The sequence below is a fragment of the Terrapene carolina genome, unplaced genomic scaffold (genome assembly GCF_002925995.2).
Source record: "Terrapene carolina triunguis isolate 2854851 unplaced genomic scaffold, T_m_triunguis-2.0 Scaffold62, whole genome shotgun sequence".
NCBI lineage: Eukaryota > Metazoa > Chordata > Testudines > Emydidae > Terrapene > Terrapene triunguis.
The window spans coordinates 26,431,558-26,456,919 of NW_020664413.1; the positions used below are offsets into that span (position 1 = coordinate 26,431,558).

Below are 25,362 nucleotides of genomic sequence, written 5' to 3' on the forward strand. Positions count from 1 at the left end.
GAGGGAACGCGCACAGCTAGAGGGAGGAGGAAGAAAGGGCGGTCGAGCGCTCTGGGGGCCGTCGCTCACTGGGGGAGAGGACGCGCGAGGGTTGCTCGCGCTGGCCTCCGGAGCTCGCGAGGGGGAAGAAACTGCGGCGGGGGGAACGAGTGGAGGGAACGCTGGGAAATGGGTCACGTGGGTGATGCAGGCGGGGCTAAGGAAGCTAGAAGGAACTACTGACACCTAAGGAGGGGGACGAGAAGCGCGCTTTCCTTAGTCTCCTATCAATGATACTCGTGCGCGGTCCTCAACCACCCCTCGGGGGCGAGTTGGTAGGTGCCTCGTTACAGACGTTATCTTGTCTTCCCCTTCGTTGACATGAGTTGGTACGTGCCGCGTTCAGTCTTTTCTAGTCTGTTCCGGGTCAGCAGTTCTTGCTAGTCTCTCCTAGCCGCCCCTCCGCGCAGTCTGGTTGGTAGCTGCCTGGTGACGCAAGAGAAGTAGGCGTCAACTTGGGAAACCCCGCCTCGGGCTGAGTCTGAGCCTGTGGCCCGAGTTTCGCGCCTCCCGGCCGGGCGGCTTCCAGGCTCCGCCATGTCCCTGGCTGTGGGGGACAGCGGGCGGATGGGCAGGTTCAGCAGGCGGGGGGCGACCCCCGGGACGCCCTGGTTGGGGGGCGGAGTGGTGGCTCGGAGTCTGCAGGCCGACCTGCTGCAGGAGGAGGAGGCAGTGAGCGGTGTCTCTGTGTCCCAGGGCGGGGCCCCGTTGCCGCCGCTGTCCTACAAGCGGAATGGCGTGTTGATGGCTCCGTCGGGGGGGAAACGTTGGCCGGCCCGGGCCTGCTCGATGCTGTGCTGCCTCCTGGCCGTCTCCGCCCTCGCCTTCCTCCTGGCCATCGCTTGCCTCGTGCTCAAAGGTGAGGGGACCGCTTTTGCCCGCGACCCGAGGTCCCTGCCCTTGCAGGACTCGTGAGTTGGGGGGATCGGTCCCGCTTGCAGCCGGGGTCTCTCCCCCGGCCACGGAGGGGGTCGTTTCGGTGAGGTGGGGATTAAACCCAGGTCCTGCCAGTCCGAGCCCAGCGCTGCGGCTGCCGTGGTGTAGGGCGCGGGCCTGGCAGAGAGGCAGGAGTGTAGCGCTGGGATAGTAACTGTCCCTCTTTAAGGACAGACTACTTAGAGAACCGGCAGTGATGTCCATACCCTTTGCTGGGTAGGTGCGGCACAGTGAACACCTGCTGGTGTTTTCTGAAACTGCTGTTTCATAACTGATTCCTCCCTCTGTAGATTTGCGCTCTGAGAAAGAGAAGAATGAAGATGGTATGGAAACTGGCTTGCTAGGTATGCATTCATATGGTTCTTTCAGTGCTTCTGCAGTTCAAAGGAGGCTAAAAAACACCTTGTCTTAAATAACAAGGGAGGAGGGATAGCTCAGGGGTTTGAGCATTGGCCTGCTAGTTCAATCCTTGAGGGGGCCACTCAGGGATCTGGGGCAAAATCAGTACTTGGTCCTGCTAGTGAAGGCAGGGGGCTGGACTCGATGACCTTTCAAGGTCCCTTCCAGTTCTAGGAGATAGGATATTTGTGTATACTGTATGTGTGTATATATATCTCCTCAATATATGTTTCACTCAATATGCATCCGAAGAAGTGGGTTGTAGCCCACGAAAGCTTATGCTCTAATAAATTTGTTAGTCTCTAAGGTGCCACAAGTACTCCTGTTCTTTTTGCGGATACAGACTAACACGGCTGCTACTCTGAAACCTGTCATTTGGTAGATACTTTCTTCAGAGGAAGTTGAGAATTTACTGTCATAACAAGCCGAAAATGATATGCAGTGCATGCATGTATCTTGTCCTTTATTCTTAAGACCATAACTAGGGCCCTACCAAATTCAGGGTCCATTTTGGTCAATTTCATGGCCATAGGATTTCAAAAATTTCATGATTTCAGCCAGTTAAACCTGAAATTTCACTGTGTTGTAATTGTTGGGATCCTGACCCAAAAAGCAGTTGAGGGGAGGTTGCAAGGTTATTGGGGGTGGGTGTTGTGGTACTGCTACCCTTACTTCTGCGCTGTTGCCTGCAGAGCTGGGCCCTAAGTTAGCTGCCACCACTCTCCGGCCACTCGGCCCTGAAGGCAGCACAGAAGTAAGGGTGACAATGCCCTAAAATAACTTTGTGACCCCCCCCAACTTCCTTTTGGGTCAGGGATCCCCAATTTGAGAAACGCTGGTCTCCCCCATGAAATCTGTGTAGTATAGAGTAAAAGCACACAAAAGACCCGATTTCATGGTCCGTGAATTTGGTAGGGCCCTAAACATAACATAAGAATGGCCATGCAATAGAACTTCAGAGTTACGGATACCTCGGGAATGGAGGTTATTCGTAACTCTGAAATGTGCCGTAACTCTGAACAAGATGTTACGGGCTTCAACAGGGGGAGGGTTGGGGGTTGCAGCCGCAAGGTGCGGGGGTGGTCAGGGCTCTGGGCAGGGTTTGGGGCTTCTGAGCCCTGGTGCTCCTGTGGAGCAGGGCCTTAGACCTGGGAGGAGTGCTGGGGCTTGGGGCTGAAACCAGCGCTCCTCTTGTAGCTAGAATCTCGGCGCTCTCCCTGGGTCTAAAGCCTGGAGCTAGTCTAAAAACATAGAGCAATTTTAGATTGAGTTTAAATCACTTAACTTTCACTTTTGCAAAGGTTTCTGCTCAGTTTTTTTTTTTATTGGTACACAGAACTATAGATAACAATCAAATGGTATATGGAGAGGTGGTGTAACCATGTTGGTCCCGGGATATTAGAGAGACAAGTGGTGAGGTAATATCTTTTATTGGGCCAACTTCTTTTGGTGTGAGAGAGACACGCTTTTGAGCTGACACAGAAAAGATAGATCATGCCAAACCATCCTGATCTCCTTCTTTGAGAAGGTAACAGATTTTTTTTAGACAAAGGAAACACAGTGGATCTAATTTACCTCAATTTCAGTAAGGCATTTGATATGGTTCCACATGGAGAATTATTAGTTAAATTGGAAAAGATGGGGATCAATATGAAAATTGAAAGGTGGATAAGGAACTGGTTAAAGGGGAGACTACAACTGGTCATACTGAAAGGTGAACTGTCAGGCTGGAGGGAGGTTACTAGTGGAGTTCCTCAGGGATCAGTTTTGGGACCAATCTTATTTAATCTTTTTATTACTGACCAGGGCACAAAAAGTGGTAGTGTGCTAATAAAGTTTGCGGATAACACAAAGCTGGGAGGTATTGCCAATACAGAGAAGGACCGGGATATCATACAGGAAGATCTGGATGACCTTGTAAACTGGAGTAACTGAAATTTAATAGTGAAAAGTGCAAGGTCATGCATTTAGGGATTAATAACAAGAATTTTTGTTATAAGATGGGGACACTTCCAACTGATGAAACAGAGGAGGAGAAGGACCTCGGAGTATTGGTTGATCACAGGATGACTCTGAGCTGCCAATGCGATATGGCCATGAAAAAAGCTAATGTGGTCTTGGGATGCATCAGGCGAGGTATTTCCAGTAGAGATAAGGAGGTGTTAGTACTGTTATACAAGGCACTGGTGAGACCTCATCTGGAATACTTTGTGCATTTCTGGTCTCCCATGTTTAAGAAGGATGAATTCAAACTGGAACAGGTACAGAGAAGGACTACTAGGATGATCTGAGGAATGGAAAACTTGTCTTATGAAAGGAGGCTCAAATATATCAGAGGAATGAATACTAGGGAGGGAGAGGAATTCTTTAAGCTCAGTACCAATGTGGACTCAAGAACAAATGGATATAAACTGGCCATCAGGAAGATTAGACTTGAAATTAGATGAAGGTTTCTAACCATCAGAGGAGTCAAGTTCTGGAACAGCCTTCAGAGGGGAGCAGTGGGGGCAAAAGACATATCTGGCTTCAAGACTAAGCTTGATAAGTTTATGGAGGGGATGGTATGATGGGATAGCCTAATTTTGGCAATTAATTGATCTTTGACTATTAGTAGTAAATATGCCCAATGGCCTGTGATGGGATGTTAGATGGGGTGGGATCTGAGTTACTACAGAGAATTCTTTCCTGGGTGTCTGTCTGGTGAGTCTTGCCCACATGCTCAGGGTTTAGCTGATCGCCATATTTGGGGTCGGGAAGGAATTTTCCTCCAGGGCAGATTGGCAGAGGCCCTGGGGGGTTTTCGCCGCCTTCTGCGGCATGGGTCACTTGCTGGAGGATTCTCTGCACCTTGAAGTCTTTAAAACATGATTTGAGGATTTCAGCAGCTCAGACATAGGTTAGGGGTTTGTTGCGGGAGTGGGTGGGTGAAATTCTGTGGCCTGCGTTGTGCAGGAGGTCGGACTAGATAGATGATCATAATGGTCCCTTCTGGCCTTAAGGTCTATGACTCTTCTTCAGGTGAAGAGCTCTGTGTAAGCTCAAAAGCTTCTCTCTGACACAGCAACAAAAGTTGGTCCATTAAAAGATATTACCTCACCCACCTTGTCTCTTTAAACGGTATATGGTTAAGATAAAAAGAACTAGAAATGTATCATTTTGTTTCAGGGGTGTAGAACATTTTGTGCTATATTGCAACATTGTGTTCTGTAGAAAATCTTCTGAAATTTAGTGTTAAACTTATAGCAACTTTTCTTTATTCCCCGTGAAGGATTTTGGGGTCTGTTTGTTCTAGCCTTGATGACAGGGCTCTCATGCTGCAGCTTTTCTTGGACGGTGACTTATTTTGATTCCTTTGAACCAGGAATGTTTCCTCCGACTCCACTTTCACCTGCACGATTCAAGTAAGTACTTATTAAAAAATAAATGTAATTGCAAGGATTGGATTGGCAGCCTAACTAGTCACAAGACACAATAGATACAATATGAGCAGTGGCTGTACAAGTTTCATGTTGCTCTGTTAGTGTGCCTTAACTGATCTGGAGGACACAGGAACTGGCAGTTAAATCAGTGCAAGCACTTCTGGTGAGGACATGCACCACTGACAGAAGGAATGTAGTGTGGACATGTTAAATTGATTCATGTCAGCATAATTTAGGTTGGCTTAATTTTGTAGTGTAGACTTGCCCTTGGTGAATACTAGATGATACATTAAGCATTCCAGTCCTTAGGGTACCAATAATAGAGATTTAAAAAAATATACATCCAATTTAATTAAAATTGGACAGGCTGGTCTTGCCAGTCAAAGGAGGGTACTGTTTGCTCCAGTTGTAGCTGTTTTGACTACTTATATGGGGAGTAGTCTGCTGAAATCTATTTTGTTTTTAATACACCTCTTTACATCAAGTGAAGCAGTCTCCATCGATATGATAAAGCAAGTTGATGTAGTACTCTGGTAGAGGAGAATTAAGGATTCCTGTAACGAAGCAGGGTTATTAAACAGACTGCACCAAACTAACCACACATTATTAGACAATTTTAATATTTTAAGAGACTCTTGCATATCCAGATTTTTATTTTATATATATATACATACACACACACACAAATAAATATGGATCTTTTTATTTATTTTTTGTTCTTACACCTGGGACAAAATTTGAGGTATTACTGTAGCATCCAGCTAGTCCTCAAACGTAACCTGAAATGTGAGAGATAACTTTATGACTATAATATGAGTCTCATGTGATTAAGCTTGTATTTTTAAGTCAAAAATAAATGTGAAAGAAGTTGGGTTGTACTTTCATAACTTTATAAGCATTTGGAAATAAACTTGGTTACTACAAATAAAGGTTTCTAAAACTGGAATGATGTGACCTTTCACATACGTACTTTAAGATAGTTGAATCTCAACTTTGAGCTCTTCTGTGAAAATATATCAAAGTATATAGACTTTCTGATTCTGGCGTCTCTTGTGGTGAACTTAGTTTAAAAAGAGGTTTTACAGTTGCTTCAGTTACTGCCTAGTCCAGTTTCTTTATCTAGTATTTCTATTTTTTTGTTAGTAGCAATTTAAGCAGCAATAAAATAAGCAATTCTGATCTAGAACTAGTGTTAAGATTAGAATGATTCTGGACCTTTCCAAAACAGTTTGACTGTTTAATAATATGTCTAGTAGACTGAGGTTTTAAAACTAGCCTGTAAACTGATACCCAGCCTTGCCTCAGTTTCCTGGTTTGAGGCAGGAGTACTCCCTTGGTTTTTGTTGTTGATCCTCTGACTCTCATTCATGATATTGGTGCATAAATCCTGTCTAAAACCAAGAAGCTGAGGCCACAGTTGCAAATCAAGAAGAGCTTCAAAATTCCTTTAAATTGTTTAATTAGAAAGTTTGCTTGAGAGAAACTGTAATATGCAGAAAAAGAATATCCAACAACCAAGTAAACTGATTTATATTCTTTTAAATATGGAAATACAGTATTTCAAGTGAGAATATTTAATGTTTAAGTTTTGACTTTCTTTAAATGGACATAATGAACTTAAATTCACACTTATTTCTGAAAACTTTTATCTATGGTTACAACTGAAATCTGAGTTTTATCCAAATGAAATTATAGAAAATAATTTTTCTCTGGTTTTTATTAGTTGGGTCTTTTATGCAGCAATATGTAAGATTCATTTTAAAATAGCAAAATATGACGAAAACCACAAAAATTAGCAGAGGAGCTTTGTGGCAAGTGTAGTACCTGTAACCAATTCTAACTTATCTTTTGAAATTGACAAGTATTGGAATTGGTGTGTCTCAGCATTGTTTTTTTAATTTTTTTTTTAATTTTTTGTGTATGAATTGACTTTACAACAATTTTCAGTGAAATAAGTTGTCAGATAAAAATTCCTTCACTGTTTAATCTTTTGCCAATAATGGGGAAAAAAGTTAACACATTTTCATAAGAATACAAAGATACTTGTTTAACTGCTACACTAAACATCACTCACACTTAATATTTTGTGTATCATTAAGGAATGCTAGGCAAATGTTTGATCATTTTTACTGTTAAAATATCTGACTAAGACTGCCTTATTAATATAGCATGTCTTTTATGCTTTATAAAATGAACAGCCCCTATAATAGAATACTTGGACAATATTTTGTATATTCATGTTGGGTCATAATGTTTCCAGTTTTGAAATTCTACTTAATTCTCAGTATAGTTTTTTGTTAATTAATTGACTTATTTGTTTTGAAAGGGTAAATATACTAGTAGCTTACTTTCCATAATGAAAGCAGCAAAACATGTACATAGAGTATATGCTTTTAAACACAGAACCAGGGATAGGGGGGGAAGGAGCGTTAAAACTGGTTTTCTTGTTACTATGGAACATTAAGCTAGTTAGAATAGTGTTAACTTCATTTGCGTATTTGGTTTTTAACTTTTTTAGTTTGGAAATATATTTAAAATTCATTTTATAGATGTAAACATTTTAAATATGTTTCCACAGTAATCTGTAAAAAAGAGTAACTTGCCATCAAGATTTTTATTTTTTATTTATATAAGTAAAAATAAAAATCTTGATGGCAATTTACTCTTTTTTTTTTTTTTTTTTTTTTGTCTGAGAACTGTACAACCTTCTATTCACATAAATTTCACAATTTCAAAAAATGGCAGTTAAAGCAATGCATTTTGTAATCTGGCCAGCAGAGTGAGTGCTTGCACGCAAAATAGCTTCCATACCAGAAGGGTATTAAGCGTCTCCTCTATGGAGCTTCAGGGTGTATTCACCTTGAAATTCAGTAACCAAACCACGAGTACCTGGTTGGAAAAACCTCTTTAGAAGTGTATTTTAGAGTTCTACTGTTAACTCTCAGTATTTTGCTAGGATTAAAATATTTTTATCTACACTGAAAAAAGCTGGTTAGGGTCCAGAGTACTTGTTTGTTGCAATAATTGGGCCTACAGATTTACCCAGACTGTGAGCTCAAGTGTGTAAAAACAAAAAAGTGTAATATTTTATGAACTTACAATAACCTATAACCAACGTTGATGGGATAACATGCAAAAGAGACTAAATTAGTCCAAACAAAAAGGCCTACTAATATAATTCAAGGATTGTTAAGATTATGCCTTATAAACAAGAACACAATGAGACCAGAAATCAGTGAACTGAAATTGGTATGTCAGAAACTAGGCCTAATTGGTGGACAAACCAGTGAGAGGACAGGCTATTCCGCCACCCATCACTCCCTTTTGGGGTCTGTGATGGGGTGGACTAGGCCCTGAGGCCCCCTGCTGGAGGCCTCGTGGCCCTGCCACACCATGCCCCAGAAGAGGGCAGTCTCCTCCAAGTGGCCTAGAGTCATGGCATGTCCTTGATGGAGCTGGAGGAGTGTGGATGGTGTGCCTGGTTGGCTGAGAGAGCTACAGGACCTCGGACAGAGCAGTCCTGGCAGAGACCAGGAGTGGGAGGATGGGACAGGAAGGAGTTTCAGGCTGGCTGCTGGGACTCTTCCAGGACAAGGCCCTGAGGTAAGGGTGAAAAGTGAGCTGGGGAAGTGGCCCAGGGAACTGTAGCAGCAACGCGGCTTAGTTAAAGGGACACGGCAGACAGCTTCTATCTATAAGGTCCCTAGGCTGGGGGAAAGTGACCTGGACTTTGATACATCCCAGAAGCGGAACTGAACTCTTTTAGTGGCCCAGCTGAAGAGCTGGGGCCAGAAAGGCCCAGAGAAGTGAAGAATCTCCATGGAGGGAGCCTTGGGGGACATGTCCCCACAGCAGGGCCAGGACTGCTTGAAGAGAAGGGACAATTTGAGGGAGCCCTGAAGGGGCTGACAGACAGTTTGGACCAGGATACTGCGATAGGTCCTGCTGGATTGATTGAGGAGTGAGCCCAGGGATAGGGCTGCAGGTAGAGACATTACTGAGGGCTTTGAGATAGGCCTGGTTGGATTTGTATCCCGCAAGGGGTTTGATTTTTAGCTCACATACAGACTGTGTGTGACTTGGCCGGAGGGCTGGTTTGCTGAAGACTCACCACAAGGCAGAGAGGAAGTGCAGGCACATGCAGTTGAACCAGGGGGTGCTTGCAAGAGGTGAGTGGCACCTCATTACAAGGTCCTAAAGACAGATTTTTGGAGAAAAGCTTTACCACGATGGCCACCATTCCCACCATCTTCTGGGACCTCAGGCCTTTGTCATCCTGATCCTAAGAGATGTCCTGACAAGACTAGGCCAGAGAGAGTCCCCCAGATGACATCACCATCTCTACTGGCTCGAGCTGAATCCCAGCCACCACCTGGGATGTGAGACTGTCTCCTTCCCTCCCACACATGTCCTTTTCCTTCCCTACCTTATTTCTTCTTTCCTATCCCTCTCCTTTACCTTCTTTCTAATAAGAGTCTGGCTTAGCCAGCCAAGATGGTATATTTTTCAACAGTGTTGTGTGCCTGTGACCAGAAAAAACTGCTAAAAGCAGTGCCCTAAACAGTCCAATGCTTACGGGTTTGCCATCTCTCGGAGTGGTTGATAGATGTGTGCTTGGCCTGTGTTTTTCTGGCAGTGAGGTTGCAAGTGAGAATCAGCACCAGAGACAGAAGCTTTATTTTCTGTCTTTGCTGTTCTTTTCTCTTTCCTCTGGTGTGTTAGTCTTCTTAGGAAACAGCAGCAGTGAGGACAGCTTCAGCCTGTCACAACTAACTTCTCTTTTCCCCCAAAATGACAGTTATTACTGTCTAAGAGACTGTAAACCAAGGCGTGTTTTTTCCTTTTAAAAAAACTCACTAGCTAAAAGGAAAGGAGAGAACAAGGGATGTTGTTAAAATGAAAGCCTTATTGTAATACTTTACATTTCAAATGCTTTAAGACAGAGAGAACTGTTATTAAAGGTTAAAAGGATGTTTAATGGTATGTTTGCCATGGTACTAAGCAGGTTGAGGTCTCTCTATACCGAACCTTGTTTAAAACTGTTTAATGTTGGACAATAACTGGGTTATGTTAACACCATTGACTCTTTGGGCCCATGTATTCCATATAAACGAATAAAACAGTTTATTTCCTAAAGCACTGTGAAATTGAGAATGAATACAATATTAAATGTTCCTTTTATAGTTCTAGAGGGCCACCTCTGCATGGAATAGGGTTCTTCAAGCTATGAATTAATGAACAGATATCATATGGCTGGTTATAATAGAACTAAAGAGGGGGGTGGTTATAACAAAAACATGTTCATTTTTGAGCACCAGAAACTTTTTACATGCTGAGTTAAGCCTGAGTTGGATGCCTCCGAGTGTTTGACTTAAGCCACACAGGGCCCTGTTTGCAGTGGTGCTAAACATCCATAACTTCCAGCAAAATCTATTGAAACCATTGGTGCTCATCACATCTGGAAAATCAGGCCCTTGGTGTCTCAGGTGGGGTAATGAAAAATGGAAGCATCTGAAATTAATAGATGCTTTTGAAAAATTTAGACTTTTGCTTCTTGGAGCCAGCAGTTCTGAAGCTGCTACCATTAATGCTGGGAGAAATTGTGGCTGCTTGCACACAGGATTTACTCCTGAAGGAATTCTGTGCCAAAAATATAAAAATTATGCGCCAAAAATTATGCACACAATATTTTAAAATTCTGCAAATTTATTTTGTCAAATAAATGTGGCTCCAGCATGGCAGTGGGGAGCACAGGCCACTGACTGCATTGAGGTAGGAGATGACCCTGAAGCCCCCACCTCCCCCAGTACAGGGACTTGGCAGTGAGGCTGCATCTGACCCTGACACAGTGCAAGGGCAGGGTCTGCCCCAGAAACCTCCCAGGGTTCTGCAACAAGTGCACCGGGTGTGGGCAGGCTCAGCCCAGCAGTATCCAAGTGTGGAGGGGCTTGGTGTGGGGTGAGAGGTTTCTGTGTGGGGCAGTCTGGGTGCGAGCGGCTCAGTGGGAGATCTGGATTCACAGGGGCTTATTGGGGTGTTCTGGGTGCAGGGGCAATTGAACTCTGCAGGGGGTCCAGGTGAAGGTGGTTCGGGCTCAGCAGGGGGGCCTGATGTGGGGAGATGGGGCTTGGCAGGGGGTCGGTGTGGGGGATTCAGGGAGGGGGGTTCCAGATTCCAGAGGAGTGGGGCTTGATGGGGTGGGGGTCCAGGTGCGGCTGGTCGGGATCTTTTGGGGTGGGGGTCTCATCAGAAGGGTCCAGGTGTAGCGGGGTAGGCCTTGTCAGGGTGAGGGTTAGATGGGCCTGCTTAATGGGGGAGCCCCAGCTGCTGCCGAGGGGATGCCGCATGCTGGGCTACCACTTCCCCCCGCGATTCCCCTATTCCCTTTTCTTCCCCATCCCCCTTCCCTCATTCCCCTCCCCCTGCCCTATTCCAGCCCCACCACTGGCACTCACTGTTGCATAGAAAACACGAACGCTCTCAGCACACAGAAGGGGACCATGACTGGCACTAGGACCTAGGATGTGGCGTTCAGCTGCAGAGTCAGCGGAGCCCAGACGCAGCCTCCTTCAGCTGGGCAGCTCTGTGCTTGCAGAAATGAGGGAGAGGCAGTGGCATGTAATCCTGTGTGGGCCCCCCCCCCCCCAATGCCTTGCCTCTGTTTGGAGGGGGGCATTCCCCCCAAAAATCTGTGCCCATGGTTTCCCCCACCCGCATGGCTTCCCTTTGCTTCCCTGATGTTTTCTGAAGTACAGGAATTCTGCGGGGGTGGGGGCCTTTTCTGCAGTCACACAGAATCCCTCCCAGGAGTAAGGATTCAAAACAAGAATAAGATGTGATATGTATCAGACTACAGAGTTGAAGGAAAGTGCAATACAAAAGTATATCCAAAAAATGGAAGAAATTAACAAAAGCCCTTTTCCCATTAACTTTAGGTAACCCACTAGTTTCATGTGCACAGTCTTGATTTTTTTGTAGTTATGAATAACACATAAGTATTTTGGTGGTTTTATGTGCCATATATGAATGGAAATTTCCCTGTTACCAAACGTTCAACTGGCTTTTTTTTGGTCTTAGCTTTTCATAAAATCACTTGCTTATAATTCCCACCCAAGAATGCTGGAATCTTTCACATTTTCTGCTTTTTGGCAGAATTCCTGTTCACATTTAATAAAAGTAGATAATTTACCATTGTACTAGATCTTCAAAATGAAGCATTTCCTTCATAATAATAATAATAATATGGCATATTTCGCACCATGTCCCTGTGGCCTGAGTGGTTCTATGCTTATGTTTGACTTTAGATTATATTTATGCTACCAGAGTGCCATGTGTATGTCACTAATTGCTTGGATTCACGATTTCTCTATTTACTGCTGATACAAAATATATTTCTGAAACACAAGAACTAATCAAACAAGTAATTCCTCCCCCCCTTTTTACATTCCTATCACCTGCCTTCTATGAATACTGCAGTATTGGTTCAAAAACAAATCTTGAAAACAAAAGGGAAATAGTCATGGTGGATTAACCTCAAGAGAACCATGCTAAATCAAAGAAGCAAATGTTATCTAGTTTAATACCATGAAAAAATGTTTTATAAAGCTTTGAAGCCTTTAGACACAGAGGGTGACAAATGATGGGTTTTTTTGTTTTGTTTTTTAATAAGATTGCTATTTTATTTTACATCTTCTGTGTGTGAGAACTTTTAAGCTTGACTTGGCTGAAATATGATTGAAAGGACAAATGAAGCTAAAGATGAAAGTGCAAGAATAAAAAGGCCAGAGCAATTGACAAGACACTAGAGCCACACTCTTTTAATCAAGAATCATAGTACTAGTAGTAGAAAATGAAATTAAAGATGATTTGTGGACATTTTACTTCTGTCCAAGGGAAAAACTCATTGTGGAATGAAAGGAACCAACACTACAAGGTTTCTGCTGCTCCCCCCATTTTTTTTTTTTTTAGAAAAGTCTTTTTAAACTACAGTCTAGTTCAGGGGTTCTCAAAGTTCATTGCACCGGGACCCCCTTTGGACAACAAAAATTACTACATGACTCCAGGATGGGGCACCGAAGCCTGAGCCCTGCTGCCCCCTGCAGCGGGGCCAAAGCCCAAGCCTCACCACCCTGGGGGGGGAGGAACAAAGCCCTACCCCCACAACCCCAGGCCAAAGCTGAAGCCCAAGGGCTTCAGCCCCAGGCAGAGGTTCTGTAACCTGAGCCCCACCGCCCAGGGCAGAAGCCTTCTCAAGCTTTAGATTTGGCTTTGGTCCTGGGCCCCAGCAAGTCTAAGCCAGCCCTCGCGACCCTGTTAAAATGGGGTTATGACTCACTTTGGGGTTCCAACCCAGAGTTTGAGAACCGCTGGTCTGGTTAGCATATCTAGTATGAGGGAAATGTTTAAAAAAACCCTAAAGGATAAATTAGGCAATAACTTCTGCAATTCAGCTTGATTACTGTCTAAGCATACTCTTTCAGGAGGAGAAATTCATTGCTTGATAGATTGTATGCTATTTCTACAAGACTAATACAGCATTGGTATGGAGGCTTTGGAGTACATTCTCTTGATTTCTCAGTGCATCATGATATCCACTAACTGGGTTTTCTCTGAAACCTAACACTCGCATATTCAGTTGAAATTAGTTTTCTTGTTATCTTGTGCTGGGAGGCCATGCACTTTGAGGGTCATATGCACAGTTTGAAGCAACTAGAGTTCTGACTGAAGAGATGAGAAGCTGCTTAGATTCTTATCTTGCATGGGTTTTCTGTGTGTAAACAAAAGCTACGATCAAGGCCAAAAGTTATACTCCCAAATAGATGTGACAAGGAACTACTTTAACATAAAAATTACTTTGTTGTATTAGTTCCTTCAGGTAATCGCTTTTGTGAGCTTTGACATCTAAGTTAGATCAGCTCCAGACTAGTCTTCTGGATCTTTATAATGTGCTAGTCCTGGGCTTTCAGTGTCTCAGCTGGTTTTTGATAAGGATGTTTTTGGTTTCCATGAGGCTCATCATCTGTAGTTCATGCTGTTGCCCATCTTAGTTCTTTAAAACACCAGGTGTGCCTGACACTTAAGAGATCTTATCAATACCTTATTTAACAAAGGAAGGGTACCAATCATCCTTAAATATGAAGAATTCTGCTACTCTCTGTGTCTATTCTTTTTGGAGTTGAGATAGCTTTGGTCAGGTTCATACACCAGATTGGGAAAACTTTTCCCTGAAAAGACAGCCTGGTAATGTTTCTGCTTTTTGAATTTTTGATACTGAAGTATGTATGTGAACATATCCTGTTTGAAAGCTCTTTGATATTAGAATCATTAGGCTCTAGTTTTAATCTGTGTGCATGAAAACTAAGTATTCTAAGAGATTAAAAGGAAGCTGAGACAATCAAACGTTTTGCTATGTTGTTAAAGTTACACAACTGCCTAGAAGATAAGGGGAGTGGCTAGAAGTGAGTTGGTGAAGTTATGAAGTGTTAGAGGGCTTGGTTTGCTAGAATCTAGTAACTTCTGGAAGGTAGGCTGGGCATTTGATAATACTGTTAGATAAAAAACTGTTCCATCTTTTCAGATTTCCTTGTTGAATTTGCAGAGGTTTGGTTCTCATTCTAACTGTAGTAAATGTAGACTAATAGCTTCCATCCTACAAATGAGTGTAGGTAGGTGTCTAGTGATTTGTCAGCCTCAGATGTACAAATCTGTTTGATACACGTGTGCCTAAAGTTAAGAAAGTGGTAGAAAACTGTCATCATGACAATGTTTAATTTTACTGTAGAAGAATTAAGTAGTAAAATGGAAAAGATTTGTACTCATTTCAAGATTGTTGCAAATATTCTCACTTTTCAAGATCAAATGTGCCACATTACATGAAACTTTACCTATTGCAGTGGGAAAAGCTAATGGGATGTTTGATCTTTGCCATTTCCTGGGTGTCTGTGACAAAGACTGCTCCTGAATTAAGATGATTTTTGAAGATCTGATTGAAGGACTGTTACAGGAATGTCATGGGTACATTTAGATGACAGTGGCAAAATATTGTCTTACAGATTGTAATGGGATAAGGCTAGATGCTGCAAGGAAAGACTTCACCTTGAAAAAAGTTTTTAAGGTAAATTTTTCAAACTTCCTAAATCCCATTTTCATAAGTGACCTACATTCCTAAACCTCACTGAAAGTCACTGGGACTTAGGCTCCTAAGTCACTGAGTTCCTTTTGAAAATTTTACCCCTAACCTTTTTCTGCAAACGTAGCACAGAATTAGAAGCTTGGGGAAATGTTTCCACATATGGAAAAATGTTGTTGCTGTTCTATATCTGAAAAGAGCATTGTGTTAAAGTTGCTGAAGATGCCGTTCAGTAAAATGTGATGTCCTCAAAATGATGTCTAATTGCACTGGGGAATTGCCTGCAGAGTGAAATAATAGATAAATGGAAAATGTAATTTTCTATAATCAATTTGAGACAAGTAAACACTTTTCCATATGTTCACTATCTCAAATATTTCTGTTCAATATGAATATGTTTGGCTTAATATCTGCTTTAATCTTTTAATTTAAATATCTACTATTTCTACCGTTAGTTATTGAATAGAGGAAAAACTAAATTTTGTATTACCTCAGAGCTTTTTTGTCTGGCATTTTTCCCTGATATTCAAGTGTGCAGACCAGATTGGCAATCCATATGGTGTCACATGGGAAATTAAATCAGTTGGACAAGTGTTATTGGCACACCTGCTTGAATTTGGCACTGTTCAACAATAATGCAGCATTGCTTATTACACAATGGAAGATGTCTTAGAAAGGTTGGTCTGATGCAAAAATATGTCAAAACTAAAAATTGAAGCTATATTTGCACACTTGTTCTCATCTTTTGATTTAAATACTTAAATGTGATGAAAAGCTTTTGTAATGCACCTCCTTTTGCATTGTAAGAAGCAGCATGTACTCTAGTCCATCCACTTTTAAATAATCATTCCTTGCCTGTGATGAGCTACTGTTGTATTAGCATGGCTCAAAAATGCAGTTACTCATTCATGGAAGTCCAGCTAGAAGTTCAGCACTCCGCTTTTTGATGTGTTTCAGTCACCATATGGACAATATGGGGACCAGAGCACCAGTCATACACTCAGCATTTTTTCCTTGATGCTGCCTTGTCTCAGACAGAGAAGGGAATTGAGCACCTGCATGTTGAACGTATTTCCAGGATGTGTCTGTGGGGGCCCACTGCTACTCTTGTGGGGGGAGAAGAAGAAAAGGGACAGCCTAAGAAGTGACCCTGACCTTCCAAAAACTTGAAGGGGAGAAGAGTACAACCTTTCCAAAATCACTGTTCTTGCATCCAGTGGGTTTTATGCTTTAATCCCTCCAGTTTATCTCCAGGGCACAGGAGGAGACTTAATGGGGATAGAGGGAAGCATGTGAAAGTAGCAGCAACAGGGCTGCCCAGAGGGGGGGGAGCAAGTGGGGCAATTTGACCCAGGCCCCGCAGTGGCCCCCACGAGAATGTCAGAGGCTCTCCTCTGCCTTCCCCCATCCCCTGGCGCCTCAGCGGGCCGTGTCCAGGAGCGGCCCTGGACAGCCCTGCAGCGGCGTGGCTTAGGCTGGGCCTGAGGTCCTCCCGCTCGGAGCCGTGTGGTAAGGGGGCGGGGCTGCGAGCTCCGGCGGGCCAAGCGGCAGGAGCTCCTGGACGCGGCTCACTGAGGCTCTGGGAGAGGGGGGAGGCAGGGGTAAGCAGCATGGTAAGCCCCTCTGAGCTGGGCACCCCCCCGACTCCTTGCTCCAAGCCCAGCCCCTCTGAGCCGGGCACCCCCCAACCCCAGCCTCCCGCAGCTCTGACCCCCAGCTCCCCACCCAGCCCTGGGCAACAGTAGCGCCACCCCCAAGCAGCGACAGCCCATTGGCACCAACCACCACCATCACCCAGCGACAGCCCATTGTGTAATTGCAAATGTATGCATACCATTAAAACATTTAATGTTTTTAAATAATGTATTTTGTGTATTTTCAAATTATTACAAATTAATTTTTGAATGTATTTCACTGGTTATTCTTTACATTTCCAAATACATGTTACTATAGTATTGCAACTTTTTTTTATGGAAGGGGCCCCCGAAATTGCTTTGCCCCAGGCCCTCTGAATCCTCTGGGCGGCCCTGAGCAGCAACGGGGCCTGGGGCATCTGAACATGCACTTTTTTTATTTCATCTGACCTCAGCCTGGGTGTGTGATAACGGCACTCACTTCACTGCAGTGAATAAGGCTCCACCACTGAAGTTTCTCTGCGCCAACACCAGCAAAGGTGAGGGCTCTGCCAAGTATTTGGATGTAGATGTTTTGAAGTCATTAGTACAGAACAGTATCCTCGGATTAACTTCCATGATGCCATGCAGCGTGTATGCTGCATCTCTTCCCACGAAAATAGATCTTTCTCTTCACACACTTCTCCAACTTATCTGTCAATGTCACTGTCTTACATAGACACACTTACTTGTCCACTCCCTTGCCTCTGTCTGCGCACATGCTCATACATAGGGATAAAAAAATTTGCCAGATGCCTAAATATTAGAGGACTAAACAGGTTTGAGGGCCCTGTAGCCTCTATTTAAAATTGACTGGGTAGTCCTGGGTTAAACTATAATGTCCCTAGGGAGTCAGCACAGCTCCTATGGTGCTACAGGTTTCAGATAAATAGGGTGAAAGTTAACCTTTACGGTTCTCTTAGATTGGGAGATACGGTGGAGCACACACAGAACAAATAATGACGGCAAACACTGTTGCAAGTAAAAGAAAATCTTGTTTGTATTTTAAGTTAAGATATTAGTCTAGTGGGTGTCTCAACAGGTTGTCATCGATCAAGGGGTGGTTCCTGCTGGGGTCTTCTTCCTACTTTAGCTCAACCAGGGAACCTTTTATCTTGTTCTGACCATGCCTAATACCTTATGCATATGCATGAGGGTTCCACCTTCCTTTTCCTTATCTGTACTTCTACATGCCATAAATTCTGAGGTGCCCTGCTTATGTCAACCGGTTTCCAGAGTAACCTGTGGTCAGAACAGAACTTTCCATGATGTTACAATCAGGTGTCTTGCAGTGTGGACAGGTATGTTGTGACTTATTTTCCATAACATCACGTATTGGCCCATCCTTTACAGTGATCATGTGGTTTTATTGGCATAGGGTTAGTCTTAGGTCACTCACTCATGTCAAGTTTCCTTAAGCCTGAGGCCTAGTGTGGCTAAGCTGAAACCTTACAGACTTTAGCCTGTTGGCTTTGCATTACGGTCTTGCTTTACTTACCGTATATACTCGATCATAAGCCGGTTTGTTTATAAGCCAACCCCCCCCAAGATGGATAAGTAAAAATGGAAAATTTTTATAACCCGTTCATAAGCCGACCCTATAATTCAGGGGTCAGCAAACTTTGGCTTCTGGGCCATCAGGATAAGCCGCTGGTGGGCCGAAATGGTTTGTTTACCTCGAGCGTCCACAGGCACGGAGGTAAACCTAAGTAAACAAAGTGTCCCAGCGCGCCAGCTGCTTACCCTGATGGGCCGGGACAGCAACTGGTGGGGAAACTTTTTTGGGGGGAGAAGCTGGGAGTCAGGGGAGTAACCCCTGTGACCACCCCCACATGACCCCACCCCTAGCCTGGGACCCCCACACTCTCCCCATCCCATCCCTTCCCACCTTATCTGGGGAGGGCCAGGGGAGGATGTCTCTGACCTGACTGGAGCTGCTCTGGCAGACCGGGCAGCGTGGCCACAGCCTGCTCTGACGGGCCAGACCAGGCGGCGCGGCCGCAGCATGTCTCAGCGGGCTGGGCTGGACGGCGTGGCCGCAGCGTGCTCTGGCACCTGGGCGGTGCCGCCACAGCCTGCTCTAGGGGGTGGGGCCGAGTGGCACGGCTGCAGCCTGCCAGCCCCAGAGCTGCAGCTGCTTTGGAGGCTGGGGGGAGAGCAGCGTAGCCAGAAGTAGAGAGACTCTGGCCCCGCCTCTTCCCTTCTGTCTCTGCTGGCTGTGCTGCCTCTGCTTGCTCCCTCTGTTGGGGGGAGGGGCTGTGTCCCACCGCTCCCTCTCTATACCTGTTCATAAGCCGACCCCCGTCTCTGGTGCTTCCCTTTTTTACTAAAAAAATTCGGCTTATGAATGAGTATATACCTAATACACACTCATTACTCCTAAATACTTGTCTATCTTCTACTCCGATAGTCCTATCCTACTTGTATCTGTTCATCACACATTGACTACATATGACATAATATGTGAGTGATAAAGCGAACTAATTGGCTACAACTTCCTCTGTCCGGGAAAAAGCCATGCTTACCCCTCACTATTCCAGGTTGCTTGCAAATAGGGTATGCTGGGACTTGTATTACGGTGCTGTTTGTGGTCCCCACATAGGGCTCAGTTTCCAATATTCGTTTACTAGTAGATGTCTACATTGGAGACTTCCCAGCAGCTGCGTGAGGGGGGGCAGTCGCTGCTACCTTTCTTCTATCTATGTCTTCATTTGGGGTGTCCTTCAGTAGGAGAGTGAAAATTGTTCTGATGGTTGTCAGGGTTGAATTTTTGTTTTTTTTGTAACTGTAGCAGCTGGAACTTCATAAGCATCAGGAATGTCTCTGTGGTCAGTTTTCACTGCAGAATGGGCAAGCTGTGAGCAGTAGCAGGGGCATTGTTTGTAGATTTAAGAAGACACAACTATATAGTATGGGCTTGCATTCAATTCATCTTTGGAACTGAGAGAGCTAGGAACTTTCTGATGAAAACTTAAAGCCAAATTCGTAGGCTGCTTGGTTGTCCTGCCAGCTTGTGGAACTCTCAGCCTTGAGTTGGGTGCCCAGGCTCCATACAACACATGGGGAGTTAGGCACCTAAGGGTACGTCTACACTTACCGGAGGGTCCGGCGGCAGGCAGTCGATGTTCTGGGATCAATTTATCGCGTCTGGTTAAGATGCGATAAATCGATCCCAGATCGATCCCGGAAGTGCCCCGGATCGATCCCGGAAGTGCTCGCCGTCGACGCCGGTACTCCAGCTCGGCGAGCGGAGTACGCGGCATCAACGGGGGAGCCTTCCTGCCGCGTCTGGACCCGCGGTAAGTTTGGACTAAGGTACTTCGAATTCAGCTACGTTATTAACGTAGCTGAATTTGCGTACCTTAGTCCGAAGTGGGGGGGTAGTGTAGACCAGGCCTAAGAAAGATTAACAAAAACCACCATGCTAAGTGTGGAGCTGCCTAAGCTAGGCAGTAGGAAGTGCCAAAGAGAGGGATGGGGCCTAAGTCCCCTGCCTCAAAGGGAGTTAAGCGCCTAACTCTGGGGTTCAGGGAGGCACTAATTGGCTTGGAATTCACGCTGTGAACCCTCTTCTGGAGGTAGATGCCTAAGCCAGAAAAGCTCTTTCTCAAGAAAAACAGGAGGTTATGGTGGTTGTTCCAGTTCCCTTATAGCCAGTAGCCCAGTGGTTAGGGCACCAGCCCGGTATGTGGGAGACCTGCGTTCAAATCCCAGTTCTGCCTGATTTGGAGCAGGGACTTAAATCCAGGTCTTCCTAGATAAGTACCTTAATCATTGGGTAACTCTAGGTTGTAAGTTTGGGTTGGGTCCTATTGGCGCTATTCCACTGTTAATTTAAAAAACAAACAAACTGGTAATTGGAGCAGGGACTGGAACCTGAGCCTCCTAGGTGAGTGTCCTAACCACTGGACTAGTCAGTCTCTCTGGCCTGTATTTATTCTTGTTTTCTCTAATGATTTGTTTCAACTGCTGAGTAAAAACACTTTATTTTAAGAATGCTGGTGGTCAATATCGCTGGTCACAGATTGCCAAAGAATCAAGTAGGTGCTCAAACAGAGGTGGACCTGCCTGGTAATCGGGGGGTTGTTGTACAAGGATAGTGCACCCAAATCCCAGTCTGAGTAGAATTGTAAGATTCCATCCTGAGGCAGGTAAGGGCAAGAGGCTCGAGACCTGAGACAGGTGCTCTGAAAGAACAGAAAGGGGACAGAGGTGTAACTAGCCTCCTAATCATGAGTACATTTATAAATAAATTGCAGTGACTGAGATGAGCTGCTGAGCTTTGCTCAGTGTGCACCACAGAAAATACATTGTGTAAGTAGACTGTATTGTAATGGAAGTGCAGGGGTGGACAGTGTTACTGTGCAACTTCAGCATTCTTAACATAGTCTTAATTTATCATCCTTGCATCTTTTGTTTTGTATTGCACTGTAGAGGAACTTTGCAAAGCATTTGATGGTTTCCTTTTTACAGTGCACTTGGCAAGGTTAAACTATTAAGGAGACAAAATCAAGTTTTCCTGAAATAAAACCTTCAGAAAATATGATCAGTTGCAGGTAGATCTGTGACTTAGTTCAATTAGAAAAGGAAAGTAATATAGTTCTGAGATACATATTATAATTCTGGATACTTCACCTAGATTTGACCCTGACACAGACACACGTTTTCTGCAGTTAACATAGAACTGTCACTTTGTGTTGTATTAAAGTCTTTGCAAAGTACTAATATGACACTTAGAATATACTAAGCATTTAGAAGTCTCTAAAATTGTTTCATATTTTAATTATTCCATGCTACTCTCTAGCATGCTGGACCTAAATTCTGCACCAAGGCTGCTTGTTTTCTGAGGCATGTTGAGATTTCTGCAACAGCTTCAAAATTCAGAGTTCTTGACTATCTGTGGGAAAGAATAATACAATGTGGGCTATATTCCTTGTGTTGCTGATCTCTGTTTTGGAATGTTTCAATTTATTCTCTGCTCAAATTTTTATTGTGTCATAGAATTGAGTCTGGATAACTCATACTGCATATTGTCTGCCAGAAGAAAAGCTAAAGGCTTGTGCACCCTAGTAGGGAGCTTTTGCATTTGTTGGCACCCAATAAGGGATAAGAAGTGACTGTAATGAGTGGGGTTTTGGGGAGGGGTGTGGTTGTCATCAAACACTATCAGTCTATTGAGAGCTGCTGCACCAGCCAGAGTGACCATTGTTGATGGTAAACCATTAATTTCCATCCTAGCAGCCTTTAACTACAAACAGCTCTACTGACTGTTACCTTTCACTGAGTCCCACAGTGAGGAATAGCTGGATGTAACTGGTAAAATGATCATCTGTTAAATCATTGTCACTTTACATTATCATCAAGTTTCTGAGTTTGTGTTACATTGAGACACAGGGCCATTCATACTTCGAAGCTACTATTTCAATCTGTAGACTGAGTTAGGACTGCACGGTTTTACATATGGAAGGCTAGCTTCAGAACCATAACAGCATATTTTAAATGAAAGCTTAGATTTTTGTGGCAGAATCTGCAGCCACAAAATTGTGGAAAATATAGTTCTGGTTATATTATACAAAGCTTGTGTTGTGAGATGCTACCAGGGTGGTGCTTCTGCTTTCTTCTGTTGATGTCACTCGGCTGCGTGCGTGTGTTCCCTCTGTGTGCTGCCCCAGCTCTGCGCAGATAGCTGACACAGCAAACCCGACGAGAACCCCAATAACCACAGAGTCTTAGTAAGATGCAAAGTCACTTCGGACTAGGTTTATTGCGATCTTGGACACAATGGCAGTTCCCCGTAGATTACTTAGTCTACCGGGCATACTACGAGAAAGTGCCTCTTGGCAAGGACCCGGCTCAGTGGTGGGATTTTCCACTGCCCCCGTGGCCGGACAAAGACACCACCCCAGGGATACATTTTTATACACAGGTACAAACAAGTTACACATCACTCCTGACGTATTGAGGTGCAACCCCTCTACGCAGCAAGGTACAACCCTTCTACGTAGTAAGGTGCCGCCTCTCACCTTGTACATGTTGGTTCGATCTATCCATCATTTTACCCTTTTGCCCCTGTCATTGGGATGGGTTGGCCTGTTCCATGTTATCTGTGGAATGTTCCAGTATAGGAGTGTTTTAATATCTAGTGTTCAGTACTTTTTAGGTATGTATCTTTTTGCAGCATCAGCCCTTTCCTTGCCAGCTTCTGTGAGCAGGGCCTGCCTCTGGCTCACAGCTTAACTTTGCTTTATGTTAGCAAAGTCTTGACCATTACTTTAGTTCAGGCCTTAGGCCTCATACCAGGTCTCTGATACCAAGGTTTATCTCTCAGGGCCTCCTCTTACTACATTTTGCATTAACTGTACTTTGTAAATTAGAAAGATTCAGTGCTTGCAGAGCTACCTGTTTGTAGTAATAAGCATACTACTGCTGGCCAGAAAAGTGGGGGGCGGGGGTAGGGATTTATACTTCTGTTTTTGTCAATATTTTGTGACATGGTTTAATGCAAATTTTCTTCCCCTCCTTTGGTTGAGCTTTAGATGGGACTTGTATGATAGGCTGAACAATACTGCCAGTGATGTGTAAGCTGTTCTTTGGCAAAGATGGTTTTGGTGAATTCTTAATCTGCTGATGCCTCTTGGAAATCCTAGCATGTCTATCAATTTAGATTAAATTTTGCTTATCCCAGTTTTGTCTTCTATTATTGCTTAGGGACACTTTAGTTAACAATACCCCCCTCCCCCATCCCTGCCACACACACCAGGATATTCCCTTTTTAAAATTAGGGGTATTTCAGTCTTCATGCCCAGTCAGTTCTCTGTAGTCCGAGCAGAGAGGTAAACAAGGATGCTAGTTATGAGGTTTTTGTGAATATGGGCAGAAATTCACTAGGAGCCCAACACAATCTAATTTGCTTCTGATAGTCCCAACCCCCTGAAAAGCCATCAGATGGTGCGTGATCATCAGCTATCCTAAGCCTGTCTTGAATTGAAGACCTAGCTGTCACTTTCCAATCCTCTTAAATAGTTACTGCTTTTAGAAGCATAAAGGCCTTAATATACCTTGGGTAACTTCCTTGTGAGTTCTGATTCTTACTGTTTTTGTTTGTATTAATTAGCGTTCTGTTTTTTCTCTCTAGGAGACTGACAGGGCATTCCTTCCACATGGGCTATAGTATGGCAATACTGAATGGCATTGTGGCAGCTCTCACCATAGTATGGTGCCTCATTTGAATCCTACGCTGGCTCGGTGATCTTCAACAGGTCAAGATGCACATAGAAACTACTATAAACTGTCCAGTCTGCTTTTTTTACAACACTGTGGAATGACATTTCACATCTCAAATAGAAATGTCTGTCATTCACTGTATGTTTCAGATTTATAGATGAATCTTTGGGTTTATATTTATAGGGTGTTTGCTTGAGTTGCGTAAAGAGTGGGGGGAGGGGAAAATGCCGTATGTTTATAGGCAAATGTGAATTTGTCTTAAAACAAGAAGAAATATTTACGAATTGAAAATGTTTTAAACCCAGGGAATGACACTTTGATTGCTATTACTGTATAAAGGTTTCTTATCTGCACTTCCAGCTATACTACAGAGTACAGATAAACATGACACTTATGAATTTAACCATATATTTAAAATGTACAGTGTTGCTAATAATAAAGGCCACTAACTTTTTTTTTCACTGTACATGCTATTTAACTTGTACTTGGCCTAGGCAGTAAAAACTAGATTGACTTTTGCTAGTCTAGTCAATTTTATACTCTGGTTTGTCAGCATTCGCGCAATACTTGTTTATAACACTGCAGAGGACAATTTATTTAAATATTTCATTAGATTTTTAAAAAAAAATCAAAATATTTCATTTCGTATTAGCTTTTATATACTGTCCCCTCCTTGTTTTGTAAACAACCTAAAACTTGTGCCTAAATCACCTGATAGTGTTTTTACTTTGGAGTAATGCAACTATATGCTATAACTACTGTATATACAAAAAAAGTTTCACTAAGAATGTGTGGAAACTTCTCCACTTTGTGCCATTAAAGTATAGAAAATATTGCCTAAATCTTTTTACATGGTAAATTAATACATAACATCAGTTTCCAGTATCTGCAGTAGGGTACTTCACTGAAGAACTGCAGGAGTTATTTTTATGGCTTTTTGCATCTTTGTAATGTATGTAACTGCTCAGCTTCTTACAATATTTTTCTTAATCTCTTAAAAGGATCAGGAGTCTACCAAACAGTTAAACTACAATGGCATAAGTGTTGGAATTTCATTTTTTACTTTTTTTGCTTCACATGCATATTTGAAGTGTATGGATATTTTAAGATGTATATTGGTTGTATTCAGTAATTAAAATGCTTGTAAAGTTGATTAGAGCATCAAACTCTTGTAAAAGTATAAAAAAAAGATTCATTTCCAGATTATTTGTGTAACTTAAAAAATTAACATCCTGTAAAATGTGCAAATCAGCAGTTCAATTTGGATTTAAACAAATCACAATGATCACTTAAAGTTGACTACACTTTTAAAATGTATGTATTGTTTACATATAAGGGTGTGCATGTTTAGTATATTAAAAATGAACCAATTCCTTTTTCTAGTGTATTAAACAGATATTGATACTGAATTCAGATCTTTTCATGGTGTAAACCCTACATATGTACAAATAGCTTTAGTCAAATGCAATGTTTACTTTTTTACATTAAACAGAAAATAGTTTAAGATCCAAGCACTTGTTAATAAATATTTTTACATTTTTAA

At 43.3% G+C, this 25,362-nt stretch overlaps 1 protein-coding gene across 3 annotated transcripts; it reads left to right on the forward strand.

Moving 5' to 3' along the window:
• Nucleotides 1-25,362, forward strand: ARL6IP6 (ADP ribosylation factor like GTPase 6 interacting protein 6). Of its 3 annotated transcripts, none has more exons than XR_002908657.2 (5): nucleotides 1-898; nucleotides 1,266-1,319; nucleotides 4,643-4,775; nucleotides 14,846-14,907; nucleotides 23,731-23,805. XR_002908657.2 is itself a non-coding variant. In XM_024209128.2 (4 exons), the coding sequence occupies exons 1-4, from the start codon at nucleotides 577-579 to the stop codon at nucleotides 23,822-23,824; spliced, it is 603 nt and encodes a 200-aa protein (XP_024064896.1). In that variant the 5' UTR covers nucleotides 1-576; the 3' UTR covers nucleotides 23,825-25,362. The 3 variants fall into 3 exon arrangements, 1 of the variants encoding a protein (XP_024064896.1); XR_002908658.2 differs by lacking the exon at nucleotides 23,731-23,805 and adding an exon at nucleotides 17,012-17,244; XM_024209128.2 differs by lacking the exon at nucleotides 14,846-14,907 and having other exon boundaries at nucleotides 23,731-25,362.